We start from the raw sequence: 19,533 nt of genomic DNA on the forward strand, positions 1-19,533 counted from the left end.
GAATGATTCTAAATATGGTTATTTAACGTTTTGTCGTGTCTACTTTCATGGGATCCGGCCTAGAGCCCTTTACTCGATTTATGGTTTGAGTATGAGTTTGAACTCACGAGATTCAGTTCATTCAACTGATTCACGTTGTAAATAACGTTCGTCATATGGTATATGATTGTACTTGGTTTATTCCTAAATCTATTAGTAAACCTTTTTGGTCTTATTCAAATCTGGAACGGGCGGCTTCTCGGTCTCGTTCTTAGTGTTCAATCCTCGTTCTGGGTGAGGACTGAACGTTCGGTATTTGAAGTTATTAGAAATTGTAATAAGGATGAAATTAAAATGATGAGTAATAAATGATGAAAAGTATATGAGACGTATACAATGATGTGGAATATGAACGAGCGTTCCAAGGAGGAACGACTCCTGAGTGAATATTGGAATTGGTAAAGTATGACTGTGGTAATGCTAAGTTGTCGATTCATCCTGATGTTCCGTGAGTACTCGTCCTCATGTAAAGGAGGGTAGGTCATGTGTGGGAGCGGCAGGAGGTCCTAGTCCTTAGGGGTACTTTGGACAGATAGGGCTAACCTCGGGTGGCAGCTGTTGAGTGTATCCCAGTTACTACACCACCTGGGTGCACGAACGTCGTAGCTACACAGATGTCATACAGTCCGGACGGTCAGTCTAGTGATAGGCTTGGTATGATACGTATGTTGACATTCTCTTGTGTGTTGGATTGTTTAAAATATATGTTGATGCATGAATTAAATTATATAAGCTTACCATGTGTTTTCCTTGTGTTGTCTCGTCTTGTACGTTCGTCTTGTCGTTGCAATGATCATCCGTGTGGGTGTGAGCAAAAGGAGACGCGCTGTTAGAAGATACTCTGGAAGAAGAAAATTTGGTGGACGTTAAAGTTAAGACCGAACCATAGTACGTTCGGTCAGTAAAGTAGTTTTTTTTTAATAGACAGTCGCTCACCTCTTTCTCCTCCTTGTATGTATAACCGTTCGGTACTTGGTTTTGTACACCGATCGGTCAGACTTGTACTTATGTTTTGTCCTAGCATAGTAACTCTTTCTGTAAGGTCGTTCGGCCATGCGCGTACGTTCTCTTAGTATAAAATTGAACTGAAATATTACTAATTGTAATTATTCTATTATATGGTATGTTACTGTATTTTTGGGATGTTACATATTCTTTAATACTTTATTAAATACCAAGTAATTAAAATTATAAAAAGATAAAATTAAGATGGAAAAAAATAGTATAGTGCAAAGAAATTAATATTTTAAATATAATTTATTTTTTAATAATAAATATAATTAAAATACGTTTGGAATTATTTTTAATGATGATTAAAATGTGTCTAATGACACACATTAAAGAAATAATTATTTATTTATTTTAAAAATGAAAAAAAATCTTAAAATATTTTTTAAAAATGCATATTATGGATTAAATTGATTAACAAAATTATTCCAACTTTATACATAATTGTCATTTTAGAGATTAATATAAAAATTTTAAATTTGAGAAACTAATAATTTTATTTAAGAGCAAAAATAATAATTTATTATTATTAAATGTTAGACTTGAAATATATTGGTATTTTTACGGTAAACCATATTAAAAATAAATTAAATGGATAAAAGAGGAAAATAACTTTTTAGGAAAAAAATTTAAATAATAGTATAAATCATAAAAAGATAAAATGAAAAATGAAAAAATAGTATAAAAAAAATTATAATTTAAATATAAGGTATTATTTAATTTTTCATTAAAATAACAATTAATTAGAAGTTATAAAAGATAAAATTAATAATAAGATAGGAAAATTAATTTAAAAATAAAAAAGGATAAGAAAGTAAAATAAATTTTATGCATAGAAAAAAATATAAATAAAAATATAACAATTTCCATACACATATGTCAACAAAATAAAAATAAAATTAAAAATATCAAATGACTAAAACTATTAAGTTTTAGAACCAACAAAAAAAAATATTTAATAAAGTAAATTTCTTAATATATTCTTTTCTTATATATAGTATCTTATTTTCTTATATTATAATATATTTCATGTTACTCTCACTTTTTTAATTGGGATTATATCTCATAATATACTTACATTTGTTTATAATATTTTAATTTTAACTTCGCTTTTTTCTCATTCCATATAATATCTCTATCGTTTAAACAGTTTATATTAGTTTTATTTACAAATTTTAATATCAACTTCAACTTCATGTTCTTTTTAGAGTCTACTAAATAGAAAGACAGTAAGTCTAAAATTATTATAATACCAATTACATTTATTATATTTAAAACTAAAATCATTGTTATATCATTAACATTTACTTCTTCATTAATTTAATAGTAATATTTATAACAATATAGTCTAATTCAAACCTTAGCGATGAAATAAAATGTGAATCAACAGTCACTTACTTCATCATTTACTATAAAAAAATTACCATTACCTTTTTATCATATCTAGTTACTATTTTATTAAATATTTTAGGCTTAAACCATTGTCCTAATTTTTGTATGAAAATTTCAGTTCGATCTTGATTTTCTCAACTGTCTCAATTGAGTCTATATATTTGTAAAATATCTCAATTGAGTTCAAATATTTGTAAAATTGAACCAATTTTGCCCTAACCGTTAAGTTGTCACATACGGCGTTAAAATATGCTGAGATGGATATTTTATTAAAAATAATATACTGTCACTGACATGGAATTTAATAAATTAAAAAAAATTAGAAAAATTATATCATTTGAAAGCTCTTTGTTTCTTGTGGGTGGATGAAGGCAAACCTTGCTCTCTTTCTCGAGAAACAACCTATTGTCTCCATCACCACTAACCTCCACACCGCATTCCTCTTATTTTTATCACTTCTTCTCTTTCTTTTTCATCACTGTTTCATAGAACTCAAGTAGGAATCCATAGCCATATTGAAAGCATATTTTCATTTATTTTTTTTTTTCTGTTTTATCCTGTTTTATCATTCGACGCTAACCACTCCTTCACTCTTAAGAAATATTGAAAGCATATTTTCATTTAATTTTTTTTCTCGTAATTACTATTTTCTTGAAGAAAAGTGTACAATCTGTTTCCATGGAGCCTGCCACAAGGAAGCCGACCTTACTCAGAAATGTTTTGACACAGTTACTCATCATCAGCCTTCTCATCGTCACCGTAAGGTTTGCTTACGTCATCACCCTCGCTGGAGAGTCTTGCACCCTCGACGACTTCTGCTTCTTCTCCTTGGAGGTTCGCTCCGCCTCCGTCGCCGTGACGACACCTAAGCGCTACGCCAGCAAGGATTGGATCAACAGCGTTCGGTTTTACTCGTCTATGTTCCAGGAAATCCGCCAGTCCATCGCAAGCCTGAGAACTCCACGGTTATCCATCACCACAACCTCTATGGCTGCTCCGTTTGCAGCAACCACCCACAACCACTCCGAACCAGGACCTTAAAACGCATAAAAACTCAAAATTTCTCAAAATATAACCCTCAATTCCAGAGACGAATCTCGTATCGCATCCATCAACCTTAATCGAACCATAAGAACGTGGAAAACCCAATTTCAAATGGAATGAAACCCTACATCTAAAGTTGCAGAAGAAATCAGATGATCGAACAGAAAACCCCCCCAAATCTTCAGAATAACTAAAACCCTAATCGCAATCTTAGAAGAGAAAACTGAAACCCTAATCGCAATCTTAGAAGAGGAAGAGGATTACGTCCTGAATCAAAACCTGCAGAACAGGAAATCAAAATCATCCACCCAAAACGTCTCGCCGCACCACAAGAAAGGAGGAACTCTACCAGGCCCAGCGAAAGAAAGGATGCCTCCGTGAGTAGCACCATCTCCTCCTTGTAACTTTTAAACTTTTAAACAGAACCAGCAAAAAAAGAAGGAAAGAAGAACGTTCAACACGTAATAAAATATTTTGACGTATTAATTTTTTTTTAATTTATTAAATTCCATGTCATCACTGCGAGTATATTTTTTTAATAAAATATTCATTTCAGCATATCCACCTCAGCACATTTTAATGTCGTGACGACTTAACGCTTAGGATAAAATTGGCTCAATTTTATAAATATTTGGACTCAATTGAGATATTTTACAAATATATAGATTCAATTGAGATTGTTGAAAAAATGAGAACCGAACTAAGATTTCCATACAAAAATTAGGATCAAGGGAGAGTTTAAACCTATATTTTATAAGTGAAATATATTATTAACTAATAAATAAGTATAAAAAATAAAAAATAACGAGTGCATACGTACGGTCGGAAAACTAGTATTTTATAATAAAAAAAATATCAATTTAAAACAAACATCAATAATAATTTTTCTTAAATTATTATTATTCAATGGGTTGTTTTCTTCCATTAACTTTTCAGATACGAAAATAAGGTCATAGATTTGTTTACATATACGTTACAGCTGGCATGCAAACGTGCGATGCATGTTTGTCTTAGTTGTTGAGATGTAAGAAATGAAGGAGGGCATAATAGGAAATCTACCATTTTCCAAAATTGTCGAAATCCTTGATCCACACATAATCAAACAAGCAACTGAAACGAAACAAGAAACAAAAAAACTGAAAACTAACTATTGCATTTTGCTTTTAAAAAATTTACACATTTCTGCATATCCTCCCCTCCTTTCTTCTTCATGCAATTTCGTATAATCTTTCCAACTGTAAGGAACAGAAAAGGAAGCAGTTTTGTCTCCTAGGAACCCCTGCCGGATGGTTTGTATCTATGTTTGTACGTTCACCTGTTCACATTTTAAGATTGAAGCTTTTGTTGTTTCAATTCGATTTTACATGGTTTCTACCAATCTTTCATCATGATCAACAACAACACCGCCTTAATGAAGCATCCTTAAACACAGATAACCAAACCATTTGAACATGGGAAACAACTCCCTGAGTAAATGTGGCTGTGGTGGTTTAATATTCTGGCGTTCTACTCCCAAAGACAATCCCGACAATTTTGAAGAGGCTTCAAACACCTCAGACACAAAAAAACAACAGGGGAGTCGTGAAGGTGTAACTTCCATTGAAACATCTTCATCCGATAAACACGCAGATTCTTCACCTGGTTCAAACGCCAAACCAGTCCCTGTTGTTAACCAAACCCTCCAAAGGAACCATCCTAAAGTGTTACAAACCGAGGGCTACGTGAACAATGGAAGAAGGGTCCCTAAAGATGCAGTTGGCATTTCTGGTGAACTTGAAAGCATGTTTTCCGATCGCCAAAAGGGAAGCAACACCCTTGTTCGTGCTTCTTCTAGCAACGTGATGATGCACAGTAATTTAGGTAACCTCAGGAAAGGAGGGAATACCAACACCTATTCTCAGAACGTCGGGGATTATCGGTCCAAGAAAAGCGACGAAACCCCTGTTTCTAATGGAAGATACACAAACCAAAGGGTGGAGAATGCAAGTAAAGGAAGCACGGAAAAAGTGGGTTCTCTATGCAGGGTCGTTTCTACTAGAATGGACCCCGAACAATTGAAGATAATGGGCAATGAGGATTACAAGAATGGAAGATTTCAAGAAGCATTGGCTCTTTATGATGCTGCAATTTCAATTGACCCCAATAGAGCTTCCTACAGGAGCAACAAAAGTGCAGCTTTAACGGGTCTTGGGAGGCTTCTGGAGGCTGTGTTCGAGTGCAGAGAAGCCATTCGAATAGAGCCTCATTATCAAAGAGCTCATCAGCGATTGGGGAACCTGAGCAAGAGGTATTCTCGCACAAGAAATAAACTGTGATTGTGAAATATAGTACTTCCATTTTATTTCTTTCTTTCTTTCTTATTGTCTAAGTGTTAGTTTATGGTTGGCGACAGATTAGGAGAAACAGACAAGGCTCTTTATCATTACAAACTAGCAGGATCGGAGGCTGACCCGGAGGAGATGGCTAAAATAAAAAGAATTCAGTTCCATTTAAACAAATGCACTGAGGCACGTAGGATAGGAGATTGGAACAACTTGATTAAGGAGGCCAGCAACGCTATTTCATCTGGTGCAGATTCTGCTCCACAGGTTTGCTTATGTCCTCTATTACACTACACATTTCTAGGATAATAATCTCCACACGACTTGTCAGTCACATAGGAACTAATTGTGATCATGAGAATGTAATACTTTGTATTAACTCTTTCTTGCATGCATACGCACATGCACTCCAATCATGCTAATATGACTCTGATTGTGGCTTTACCTGAAGATATTTGCGTTGCAAGCCGAGGCATTTTTGAAGCTCCGTAGGCATCAACATGCAGAGGAAGCACTTATGAAGGGACCTAATTTTGATGTTGATCAGTGCACCAGGTTCTTTGGACAAATTTGTAATGCAAACCTGTTGGTGATTCGGGCTCGGGTTTATTTGGCAGTTGGCAGGTTAGCGTGTCATTTATAAAGGAAGAACAGAATGTGCTTCTTGATCTTCTATAACACTCATTGTTGTACCAGATTTGAAGATGCTCTTGTTGCAATTAATCAAGCATGTAAGCTAGATTCAAACAACAAGGATGCGATGAAGGTGATGATGAAGGCTAAAGCTGTGGCAAGGGCTAGATCAAATGGAAACGAGCTTTTCAAGGCATCAAACTTCTCAGAAGCTTGTGTTGCCTATGAAGAGGGGTTAGAGAATGATCCATATAACTCAGTTTTGCTATGCAACCGAGCTGCGTGTAGATCAAAATTAGGCCAATTTGAGAAGGCCGTGGAAGATTGCAATGCTGCTCTTAACTTGCGACCATCTTACATGAGGGCCAGGCTAAGAAGGGCAGATTGCAATGCAAAGGTAAAAAGATGCACTCAAGTTTCCTTTGTTTATGAACGTAATGCAGTGTGCTTTTAACATTTTTGATGTGGTTTGTGTTATGTTTACGATGCAATTGTAGTTGAAAAGATGGGAAGCTTCGGTTCAAGACTATGAAATATTGGTAAAAGAGTCACCGGAGGACGAGGGAATAAGAACGTCTTTGATGGAGGCCAAAGAGCATCTTATGCAACAGCGAAGGGAATGAAGGTATTCAAGTACGGTGGAGTTGTAGAGAGAATGGTTAGTACTTTAGACCCTGATTTTGGTGAAGAAATATGAGAAGTGATGCGTGACAAAGGAAAATGGCCCTACTCTGCTTGTAATGTGAAGGATGATAGATAAGCAAACTTATGGTGAATGATCAATTAATTATCAATTCCTTTGTATAAAAAGGATAAAGGAAGTTGTGGAGGAACACTAGGGACCCATTGCCAGGGGGAAAGTGTCACTTTAATTATTTCTAATGTTGAATCAATCAAGTGAAGGACCAAAATTTTCCATTTTTATATTGAGATTGAACTTTGAATTCAATGGTTGGAGATAGCTTGATATCCTCCCATGTTTTGCCATGGACAGATTGATTTTAAAGAAACTATTTTGTTTTTTAAATCAAGATATATCTACACATGTAAATTTGTTTCATCTCGATAAGCAAATTAATAAATTATACCCCAACTGATTTACACGTGAAACATTAATTTCTCGTCAGAAAATATTAAATAAACAAACGTGTAATGAAGAAAAAACGATTTCTGTAGTTAAAAAACACAATGCAAGTATTAGCAAAAAATAAAAACATATGATTAATCACGTGGCAAAAAGTCACGTACAAGAAGTTATATCAGCTGTTGCTGTTGTTAATGTTTCTGTAAACTCCTTTACTAATTCCTACGGCATGACATACAAACTTAACGAAAATTTTACTCTTCGTCCTTGAACAACCAACCTCATGTTAATAAACGACATGACAAAGAGCAGTTGATTATCATAACACCATTAAATAAAAACAACACAGTTGAGTACTAAATAATGTACCATCCATCCATTTTAGTAATTTTATTTTTTATAGGCTTAATTTCTGTTTTCTCCTTTGATTAAAAAGTTATAATTTGATATTTACTTAATTAATGTTTTTTTTATTTGCATTCCAATTTTTAAAAAATTGCCTTAATTATTATTTTTTTATTTATTATGTTAACATCATGTCTGTATCAATATAAGATTTTTTTTTTAAATTCTTTTAAATTTAAAAAAAATTACAAACTTTTTTATTGTCCATATGTTACATTTTTTATGTGATACATCACCTAAAAGAGTAGTCTCTGTATATTTGTCAATGTCAATACAAAGTATTATTGTCTTGATTTAATTTAGTTTATATACATTTTTTTATTAAATTTAGTCCTAATTTTTATTCAAAATGAAACAATGTTATTATTTTTCAAATTAAAACCAAATTTATTATTTATATAAATGTTATATTGATATTTTTTTATTAAATATGACTTTTTTAACCTATTACGTTATATTGTATATTATTAATTCATGTTTTTTTATAAAATTAAAATTAATTAAGTAAAAATGCTTTTACAAACAAAAAAAGTAAACATTTAAAATTAATATATTATCAATATATTTTTTTATAATTTTTTATAAGAATAAATTAATTTTAATAAAATTTATACAAAATAATAAATTTCTTCTTCTTTTAATTCGAATCAAATTTATTATTTATATAAATTTTATAATAGTATTTATTTCAAAAAATTGTTACAGAAACATGATTAACAAAGAGAGGATTAATAATATATAATAATATAATATGTAAAAAAATATTTTTGATAAAACAATATCAATATGACATTTATAAAAGTAATAAATTTAATCTAAATACATTGTTCTATTTTGAAAAAATTAAACTAAATTAAATTAAAAAGATATATATATATATATATATATATATATATATATATATATAAACTAAATTAAAATCTAAACTACTGACGTTAAGACGTGGCATTATTCTGTCATGTGATAATGACAATGACTTGTCATAAAAAAAATATGATACGTGGACAGTAAAAAGTGTTAAAGAAAATGAAAAGATAATATATTAATATGTCATTAAAATGTTAATAATTTTTTTTAAAAGAATGTAATTAAGATACTTTTCAAAAGTTTAGACCCAAATGAAAAAAAAAAATTAAGCAAGTACTAATTTACTTGTTTTTCAGTCCAAGTAACAAAAAATTGGCTATGACCTTTTATAATAGTCCTACTAAAGTTTTTGTTTTTTTCCAATATATATTGACCAAAGCTAATTTTTATTGGTTAATCCGTTCAGATGATCCGGCAGGTATGATCGTGTTAATGATTCTATACGTATTCCGTGTGTACATTAACTATGCTATCTTCGTGAATTAACTTGAATTATAGATGTAATTTTCTCTGTATAAATTCCATGTAACTGGTTATTTCTTATCTTGCAATCAAATTGGTTTATTCTGGAGTAAGAGGCGTATCTGAAGCCTGTAAAAAGTTCGTCTTGTAATATTTTGAAAAGCGAATTCAAAACTTTCAATACACAGGACTACAATACCATAGCGATTGATACAGATAGTTTCCATTATTATTGAAAACCACAAAGAAAACAACGGGTTTTGAACCCTCAAACCCGCTTTTCCAATTCAAGTACTAAGGCGGTACTTATTTTTTCGCGACCGTTGCCATAAACCTTCCTCATGGACGTGCATTCTAGATTGCAGATCTGGGTCCAGATCCGGATCTGGATTCGGATTCGGATTCAGCGCGCTCCGAAGCTGGCCGGGCCTGTTCCAAGCTATAGCGGCAGTGGTTCCTGACTTGCCAAAGCTGGTAGGGGGAGGTATCGAGAGCGAGCCACTCTTCCACCTCGAACTGTTCCTGAGAACAGGGTATGTGGGGCCCAGTGGAGGTGACTTCGACGTAGTTAAGGTACCAGCCGTGGTGCGAACCGGATCCGTCAGAAGTAACGTTGACGGCACAAACGGGTCCGTCAAGACAAGGTGCCTTCCCACTGAAGATGTCGAGGTTGCCGCGCTCGAAGTAGTTGTAACCCTTCCCCATCAAACCGCCCCACGCTTCGAGGTTTTTAATGTAGATGTAGTAGCCGTACTTGTCGTACAACTTGATCCCGATCTTGGAGTCGGTTCCGCCCTTAACCACCGATCCGGTTCTAACGTACGCCGTGAACACGCAATCGTCATCCTGCGTTCAATTAAACTTCCGAGCTGAGTAACAGTATGGCAGAGATTAACGAGATCGTGAAAATTATGAATAATTGCAGAGTTTTGTCTTACCGATCTAACTGTTCCCGCGATGCAGAGTGAAAGGAGGAAGAGGAGGGATAGAGAGAATGTTGAAGGTGCCATTTTTGCGTCCCTTGGAGTGCTGAAGAAGAAGGTGTCGCCATCGGTAGTGATTTATAAAGGGGGACGCGAGGAACATGCTTCCACTTTCTCTCCATCAGGATATTATTAAAATACCATCACATCATTACATTACCTATAAAATACAATTAATAACCTTTTCCCTCTATTTTCTTACTTTGTAAAATTCAATCTTTCTATTAATGAAAAGCGTTCAATAAAGTTCTTTTCTATTGATAAAAGGGTTGGATAAAGTTTTAATTATGTTTCTTAATGTGAAAAATGTTAGACCATCACTGTCTCATTCTAAAATTAATGTTATTAATTTTAATATCCTATATCAATTTTCATTCCTTTTAGTTTCAATCACTTGAAAACGATTTTTTAATTCTTCAATTTCTCTTTCATAGGACATAATTTTTTTTTTAAAAAAAGTGGATTTAAGATAATAATGTCTTAATTGTTTTGGTTGTCTTAGATATATATTCGTATACTTTGTTTTTTTTATGGAATCAATTTTATTCTAAATTCATAATTAATGAAGTAAAAACACTTATGACATATACTAAATTTGTTGACACAAAAATCGACTAGTGGTGAGGAGGAAAAAGATGATGAAATAAAGAAAAAAAAATGAAAGAAGAAAATTCAATCATACATTTTATCAATGAATATTATTGATGAATGTTTATCGATGAATGTTTGTTTCTGTCGATAATATGTTTTTTCTTAGTATGTAAATATTGAAAATAATAGTAAACAATAATAATGAAACTTAATACAGTAACTTATATCGATATGTGTTGATCTTTAATCCATCCATATATTTTTTATATTTTGTTCACGTGTATGATAACAAAAATATAAAAGATGAAAAGAAATTAGAAATGATAATATGTACAAGAAAAGAAATCAAATTTCTTAACTTTTAATAATGCTTTAAGTTATAAAGAATCAATCATAATCACAAAAACAAGTGGTAATAGAGACCAGAGAAAATAAAAAAATCCACCAATTTTACTTGCACAATTTGTTTTAGTTGTTAGACTTTTTACCGATTGTATCAATATCCAATGTTGATACTAAATAACCCATACACATAAATAACGCATAAGTTACCCGTACATCATCTCTAAACTAATTTGCCACTTCTTCCTTACAACACAAGTATTATGAATATCACTTTTCAATATTTTGTACCTTATTTTTTGAATTTTTTTTTCTTATTAACCTACAATCAAGCGCACAAATAATATATCATTACTAAATTATCTTATTATACACATGTTATACTTTATTACTGATTCCAAAATTTTAGAGAATAAATCAAATGTACTAACAAATTTAAATATTTTTATGGCTAGTTTTGAGATAACTATTTTATTATCTTTAATTAAATATTAACACTAAAGATTGAAAACGAATCAACAATAATTTAAGAAGATAAAGTGAAAACTTATTCTTAAGAAAGTATATATATTAAAAGAGATTTGAATACATGCATAAAAAATGTAATTTTCTATAGAGATTAATCAGATTTAAAGATATATACGTGTATTTTTTTTCTAAATTTAACTAATTTAAATCTGGAAAGCATGTGATATATTATTTTAGTCTTGAAACAAGTATTTGATATTTATTTATGAATTAAAAAAACATCGAAATATTTTTTGTATTTATGTGCATTTCATTAAGGATGGTAATACAGGATGATTCAGGTGAACCGGTTCGTAAACTCATAATGAAAAGCGTGAGGTGGATTAAGATTCTAAGTCCACTAAGTCGTACAACCCACCATCCATACCGGTTTAGGACAGTGTGGGGTGGGCCACAACAAAGAGAGTTGCAGAGTTTCAAGTTTTGTCAATAAAAATAAACTCTTCAGATAAAAATGAGATTGTTAAAAATAAATGACCTCATCTCGAAATAAATATTAATTATTATTAAACTCAATAAACAATTTACACATTGTTACTGTGGGCGTACATAAGACCGATTGGGAGTAGGCACATAGAAGAGCCTCACAATCATTCGGTTTTGGAAACAATTGAACAGAGTTGATGTGTAATTAATGTTCTAACGACTATTGTTAAGAGGTAAATTAATTACTTAGATTCATTTAAATTCTATAAATAAGGGTTTAATGTCGAGGTAAACTACCTTGGACTCATTATTGAATTACAAAAGAAAAAAAATTCTAATTTGAGCGTCAGAGTGTTTTCTGCAAGTCACCCTCGTACATAGCGCGCAGAGTAAGAAGTCAGTAAAATGTTCAGCACATTAGAACATCACTCAAGCAACTTTCTCGTCCCATTTCAGCATAAACATACGTTATTATAACAATAAAATAAATTGCCCAAAACTCCAAGTGTCACATCTATTAAAAAAAATCTATAGATTAGAAAAATTGGTCATTCTATTCTCTAAATTTATAATCCCTTTAATGTCTTTTTACTGAATCATACAGTCTTGATAAAGTACATAATATTTGAAATAACAAATATATTCATAACAAAAAAAATTCAAATTTGAAAATATTGTCATAATTAGGTATAACAAATTTATATAAAAAATTAAACAAAATAGTTCAAGTGACACTCAAAGCACAAATATATGCATGATTCTTAATACACACCAAAAATAGAATAGTTGAGAAAACTAATTATGTCGAAAGCACTTGTTAATAGAAAATTAATTTTCTTGAAATAGTGTGAACACCCCAACAAAGTTAAAGATGCCCTCATGCGTTGTGTGCTCGCGTTTTCCAAGCTGTCAGAACCCTCCTAATATCTCCTCCAACACCCTAAACTAATGCCCTAGACCTCCCACCAAATTGCATGCATGCAAGAGATCGTTGAACCACCAAGTCGCGTAACCTACACGGCGCGCGCACGGTAGCAACTTCCTCCTGCCACTGCTTGCATCACAATGGAGGGGCAAGCCAACGCCAAGGCTCTGCCGCCGCCTCCGGGGCGCTACGTCCACGAAACGTACATCGTGCAATTCCCGAAGGACCAAGTGTACCGCGTGCCGCCGCGCGAGAATGCGTTGTTCGTAGAGCAGTTCCGGAAGCCAGTCACCCCGAAGAAAACGCGCAGTGGCGGCTGCTGCTGCTGCGGCAGTCGCGTCCTTCTCACCGTCGCTCTCATCGTGGTATCTATCGTCGCCGTCGTTGGCATAACGCTGGCCACGCTGTACTTTATCTTCAACCCCACGGGACCCGCATTTAGCGTCGGAAATTTGGTTGTGAACAGCGGCGGCGGCGGCGACAAGAACTCGCGGTCGCAGTATAGGGTTTCTTTGAGAGTGAATAACCCAAACGATAAGCTGGGGATCCATTATGCGGCAGGTGACGTGTGGCTGTTCTTCGAAGGGACGAAGGTTGCGGCGGGGAGGTTTCCATGGTTGGATCAGGGTCGAGAAGAATCAAGCTCGGTGATAGTTAACATGAGTGGACCCAGTGCACTGTTTCGCAGGGTAAGCAACAGTGGGGAGGAACCTGTGCCGTTGAAATTGGAGATGAAACTTGCGATGAGGATCAGAATCGCCGGAATCGAAACGTGGCTTATGAGGTCCAATGTCTTCTGCAACTTTGAGGTCTCCGATTTCGGGAGCAAAACCCATCTCTTCTCACAAGACTGCTACACCGAATTCAAACAATATTAAATATCTGAATCATACTCTTGGGCTAACCTCTTACAATGGATGTTTTGTTTCTTGCATGATGACGTCATTAATTTCTTTTTTTTCTTTTTTCTTTTTTGGTTAATTATTTCATTATGCAATTAAGCGATGTTGAGTTGAATAGCGAAGAAATCAAGATCTCAGAATTTGAATCCAATATATACTAATGTAGATAAATAAAAAATATTTTTAGTTATGAGTGTGTCCGGCGTACGTGCGTAGCTGCTAAAAAAAGGGTTAGACGTGGATTAGTCGTATGATTGTTTAATTTATATTAATCTGGATTAAACTATTAATACAAAGAAAAAGAATATTTGACACTAGTAACCTATTTGACCATTTTTTATAAATTCGATTTTTTTATTAAATTTGATTTTTTATGTTTTAGTTTGATTTTGATGAAAAGAAAATATTCTTTCAACTCTTCTTTTACACCACCCCTATAAAATATAATGCGACTCAAACTCTTTGATTTTACCATTTTATAAGACTTGACCATTTTTAAGTTTGATCATTTCTAAACTTTGATTGATTATCTGACACAGTTAACTCTTGATTCCACAACTATTATGGGTGTTTTAAATATTTTTTCCAACGTCTTAATGCCCTCTGTTACAGACAAACAACTACCTTTTATAACTCCATTAACTTTTTCAGAAGCCTTGCCATGGTCAAGTGTTCCAGCTTCAAGTTTGGTCTGGTCAACGAACCTTGCAATGCAAGGCTCTAGTTTCAGCTTTGAGTATTACTAATAAAGGTTGTGAACGTATTTCATTAAATCCCCTGGCACGTTCTCTTCTACCTCTTCCTCCATCAATAATTTAGTCAAATCTGAGAAGCAACCACACGATCCTTGTCACAACTTGAGGATACATCATGCTTTGGCCTAGTATTTTATTGTATGGTTTGGCCTATTATTTCATTCTGTGTTTAGACCATTCTCTCAATGAATAAATGTATAGTGACTCTATATACAATCGCAAAATGATCTTAATTTTGAGATGTTTACATGCTAAAGTATGCAACATAAATTTCATGTGAAAACTCGTTAAAATAGTGTGATAATCACACTAAACCAGGTTTAAGAAAAAATTGCAGGGTCCACCATTTACTTAAGAAATATATACCCCACAACTTTTTTGACTATATAAAAACATAGACTTCTCCAACTTGTTCTTGTTTAAAGATATATAGATATAACCCAAAAAAACTATGCAGTATAGATAGGGCACATGGCTCAGAAGACTTTTGGCAGAAGAAGACAAAAGCGAGGGAATTTAATAACATTTTTCAAATTAGAACATCTCGTATACCTTAAACTATGTATATCCTAAACGCTAACCCTTCGTTAAAACACATGGTCACGGGAAAAAGTATTAAAGAACCAAACTTTAAATCGATGTGATAAAACTGTATTAGCTAAACCAAAGTCAAGTAGAGAATAACCTAAACCTTATTCAAAATACTAATTAATAAGAGGTTAGGTTATTAATTTCTTCAAAGTTTTATAGAATGACGTGCAAGGCAAACCTTGTCTTCAGAAGGCAACAGTTCCGATCTGTGTTGCTCGCAGCGCAGTATCCATGTGTCCCCCAGAAGACACAGCAACGAGTTCCTGTGGCGTTGGGTTGTGAAAAGTGAAGGCACAGGGTGAGAAGAGAAGAGTGATTAAGATGAAATCAGAGACAGTGACACTGGTGCTGGTGAATCTAGCAAGTATTATGCAGAGAGCAGATGAGTCGTTGCTTCCAGGAGTGTACAAAGAGGTTGGTGAAGATCTGAACGCTGACCCCACTGCGTTGGGTTCCCTCACACTGTTTAGATCTCTTGTTCAGTCTCTGTGTTACCCTTTGGCAGCGTACCTCGCCACGCGTCACAATCGTGCGCATGTCATAGCTCTTGGAGCTTTTCTTTGGGCTGCTGCTACCTTCCTCGTTGCCATCTCCTCCACCTTCTTACAGGTTCTTCCTAACCTATTTTCACCTTCTACCCGTCAATTTTTTTCTTATATAGCAATAGTTTAGAGCTATAGATATCAGTCTTATAAATCAGAATAACTGTTTATAATAAAATGAGATTGAGATACTCCTGTATCAGACACTTCAAAATGTAAAAATGAGATATTTACAAGTAATTAGGTAAAGGATCTAGTTTTCCTAGAATCATGTGCATGTTTCCTAACAATTTGGTGCTGCAAGATATGGATTATCAGGTGGCAATTTCAAGAGGTTTAAATGGGATAGGACTTGCCATTGTTATTCCAGCAATTCAGTCCCTGGTTGCTGACTCAACCGTTGATAACAACCGTGGTATGGCTTTTGGGTGGCTGCAACTAACAGGAAACCTAGGAAGCATCATCGGTGGTCTCTTCTCTGTACTTATAGCCTCAACCACAGTTGCAGGTATACCTGGGTGGAGAATAGCTTTTCATCTGGTTGCATTAATCAGTGTTATTGTGGGAATATTGGTACGTCTCTTCGCTAATGATCCACACTATTCAAAGAGCAATCACGCAGCAACAAATGAAGCTCCAAACAAGTCCTTTTGTTCTGAAATGAAAGACCTAATGAAGGAAGCAAAGTCAGTGATTAGAATTCCAACTTTTCAGATAATTGTGGCTCAGGGAGTGTTTGGATCATTCCCCTGGTCAGGTTTGTCATTTGCCACGCTTTGGTTAGAACTAATAGGCTTCTCCCATGTGACAACAGCGACCCTTTGGACCTTATTTATAGTTGCTGCTTCATTTGGATCGTTATTTGGAGGGTGGATGGGAGATTTTTTATCCAAAAAATTACCCAACTCTGGTAGAATAGTATTGTCACAAATAAGCGCTGGTTCATCCATTCCTTTAGCAGCAATTTTGCTGTTGGGATTGCCAGATGATTCATCTACTGCCTTCACGCATGGTCTTGTTCTAATCATCATGGGATTCACCACATCCTGGAATGCTCCAGCCACTAACAAGTACGTTTCCATAACTGTAATAGCTTATGTTTTTTATATTCAGAATTAGTGAGTTTTAAGCTGTGGGGAATTCTTATAGTAGATAGCTTCAATATCCCTTGATAAATTACAGAGAGATTGGTGAAAGTGTTTTCTGGCATCCATACATCATAACAGAGCTAATACCAAGACATGCATTGTTCAAGGCTATTGTAAGGTGGGAGAAAGAGTTCCTAAGGTGTATAAGCTCTAATCAAGCATTTTGTCTAATTAATATGGGATTCTAGTTTTCTTAATACATTTTAGTTGTTGTTTAGCTGCTAAGAAATGCAGCTTGTTTAGTTTTATTTGAAATGTAACAGTGTGGACAGTCCAATATTTGCAGAAATAGTTCCTGAGAAGTCTCGAACAGCTATATATGCTTTGGATTGTTCATTCGAGTCTATTTTGGCATCTTTTGCTCCTCCTATTGTTGGAGTGTTGGCTCAGCGTGTTTATGGTTACAGACCAATCCCAAGGGGATCCTCAGATTCTGTGGGGATTCAAACTGACAGGGAAAATGCTGCGTCTCTCGCCAAGGCACTTTACACTGCAATTTTAATTCCGATGATAATCTGTGTCTCCGTCTATTCATTGCTTTACTACACCTATCCAAGGGACAGGGAACGAGCAAGAATGGTATCGTTAGTGGACTCAGAAATGCTCCGTCTACAACTGGAAGATGCCACCAACGAAAAACATTACCAAGTTTCTGATTTGGAATCAAATTGGGTGATTGGTAATGAAAGTAGAAAGTTCCACATCGATTATCCAATGGAAGAGAGTGTGGAGGTAGATGATGATGATGATAAGAAAGTTTTTTTGTCCTAGTGTTATTTCACTTCTGCAACCAAACAGTGGTTCGTTCATCAAATGTTATAGATATATATTGGAGACCTCTGCAAAATGTCGGTAAGATGTTTATTCCTTAATTTTTGATGAATGAATCATATGTCTCAAAATCCCCTGGCATGGTCATTTCACTTTATGTCAGGGGTGTTAGATCTGTATCCTTTATTCTTGAATATTTTGTCTGAGTGTTAATTTTACACGGATCAAGTTCAACAACACACTCATGATTCTTTTTTGGTTCCATTACATAGAGAAAAAGAGAATAATAAAAAAAATTATGATATAATTGATGATATTTATGAATATTTAAATACTATTTAAGTTTATATAATTATTTTAATAGTTATATTTTTAATCTTTTTGTGTACACTTTAATATTATAATAAATAATAATTAATAAAAATATTAAAATAATAAACAAAATGAAACAAAGTAAATTAATTTAATATTTTATCAGTATTACCATCCCAGTCGTTCGAAATTCGATCCAATAATTAAAGATGTATATTAAACATTCAAAAAGTAACCTAAAATTTTCGATACAAGAATTGGACTTAAATCCAATCTATTTTTAGTTTAAATTTTATTCATAGATATCATTGTATAAGAGAATTGTACAAGAGAATTGATAAATGATTATTACCTTTTGTAATCTTTATTTTGATTTATTCTCTTATTTTTGAAAAATAAAAATGATTTGTAACTATTTTATTTATAAATAAAATGCTAACTCCCACGGTAAGAAATGAAACTGATTTTAGCCTAAAAATAGTCGTAAACTAAGTCAAAAGAGGTTTTTATTGTTATTTAATTTTAGATTAAGGCCTACAAATTTTTACTTGAACAAATTGGTGCTCAGTGTGGGGTCTTGATAAAACTTCAACTTGACTATGTTGAATTAAGAATCAATGATCACTAGAAATACCAAGAACGGTACCATGTAGCAAATTATGCAAATTAGGTAAGAGCGAAAGTCAAACGTAAACAACTCCAAGCTTTAGATTTGAGTCAATCAACTTCAAGCTCGGCTTGGGCGGTAGGGACGCTCGCTTAAAGCGACATTCTAGTCAACATCCTACGTAACCAAAAACTACTTTAAGCAAGCTAACATCTTGCTTGACCAAATATGCTTTAAGCATGTCAGCATCATGCTTAACCAAAAATTCATAGGCTAATATCCTTCTTAACCAAAAATGCTTTAATTAAGCCAACATCCTGCTTAACCAAAAATGCTTTAAGTAAGTAAGCATCTTGTGTAACCAAAAACTATTTTAAGCATGATGTATGTATCCTACAATACAAAGTTTAATTCAAGCATGTGGTATTTAGTGCTACAAAAGATCCATATCAAAGGTATATTATAGAAACTCATTCAAAATAATAATATTCATAAGAGTTTAATGTGACTATGTATTCAGATACAATATGAGCTCTGTGTAAGTTTATCTTGAATGATTGATAATCATGAGTTGAGGGCTCGATGTTTATGCTCCTTAGATTCAACCCGAGGTATGTTTAGTAAAAGCTTAAAGTTTTACTAAATGTTTGATATTCGTGAGTTGAGGACTCAAGGCTTGTTTGTATTGGGATTCAACTACATGACCATGTTTTGCAAAATCTTAACGTTTGATAATTCATGTACTAATAATTCGTTATATGTCCTCCTTGGGTTTAATATGAGGTATATGATATATTAACTCGTTATTAAGTATATAAATGTTGAGGGATTGTATCCGAGCATTGATGGCTCATT

At 33.6% G+C, this 19,533-nt stretch overlaps 4 protein-coding genes across 4 annotated transcripts; 3 read left to right on the forward strand and 1 right to left on the reverse strand.

The window, feature by feature from the left end:
• Nucleotides 1–4,636: 4,636 nt before the first annotated feature.
• TPR14 (tetratricopeptide repeat (TPR)-containing protein) lies at nucleotides 4,637–7,394 on the forward strand. The gene is made up of 5 exons (XM_047291326.2): nucleotides 4,637–5,770; nucleotides 5,876–6,071; nucleotides 6,256–6,428; nucleotides 6,501–6,834; nucleotides 6,935–7,394. The coding sequence occupies exons 1-5, from the start codon at nucleotides 4,935–4,937 to the stop codon at nucleotides 7,058–7,060; spliced, it is 1,665 nt and encodes a 554-aa protein (XP_047147282.1). The 5' UTR covers nucleotides 4,637–4,934; the 3' UTR covers nucleotides 7,061–7,394.
• Nucleotides 7,395–9,378: 1,984 nt separating this feature from the next.
• Nucleotides 9,379–10,352, reverse strand: LOC148205495 (PLAT domain-containing protein 3-like). The gene is made up of 2 exons (XM_088111183.1): nucleotides 10,194–10,352; nucleotides 9,379–10,101 (listed from the first exon to the last, which is right to left on the reverse strand). The coding sequence occupies exons 1-2, from the start codon at nucleotides 10,263–10,265 to the stop codon at nucleotides 9,610–9,612; spliced, it is 564 nt and encodes a 187-aa protein (XP_087967309.1). The 5' UTR covers nucleotides 10,266–10,352; the 3' UTR covers nucleotides 9,379–9,609.
• Nucleotides 10,353–13,154: 2,802 nt separating this feature from the next.
• Nucleotides 13,155–13,928, forward strand: LOC148205496 (NDR1/HIN1-like protein 13). The gene has a single exon (XM_088111188.1). It carries the CDS (start codon nucleotides 13,191–13,193, stop codon nucleotides 13,926–13,928), a length of 738 nt encoding a protein of 245 aa, XP_087967314.1. The 5' UTR covers nucleotides 13,155–13,190.
• A 1,469-nt stretch (nucleotides 13,929–15,397) lies between these two features.
• On the forward strand, nucleotides 15,398–17,998 carry LOC124830782 (uncharacterized). Its single transcript, XM_047304594.2, has 3 exons — nucleotides 15,398–15,907; nucleotides 16,159–16,910; nucleotides 17,261–17,998. The coding sequence occupies exons 1-3, from the start codon at nucleotides 15,620–15,622 to the stop codon at nucleotides 17,757–17,759; spliced, it is 1,539 nt and encodes a 512-aa protein (XP_047160550.1). The 5' UTR covers nucleotides 15,398–15,619; the 3' UTR covers nucleotides 17,760–17,998.
• The last annotated feature ends 1,535 nt before the right edge of the window (nucleotides 17,999–19,533 follow it).

The sequence above is a fragment of the Vigna umbellata genome, chromosome 1, assembly GCF_029865625.1.
Source record: "Vigna umbellata cultivar VRB3 chromosome 1, Vumbellata_1.0, whole genome shotgun sequence".
NCBI lineage: Eukaryota > Viridiplantae > Streptophyta > Magnoliopsida > Fabales > Fabaceae > Vigna > Vigna umbellata.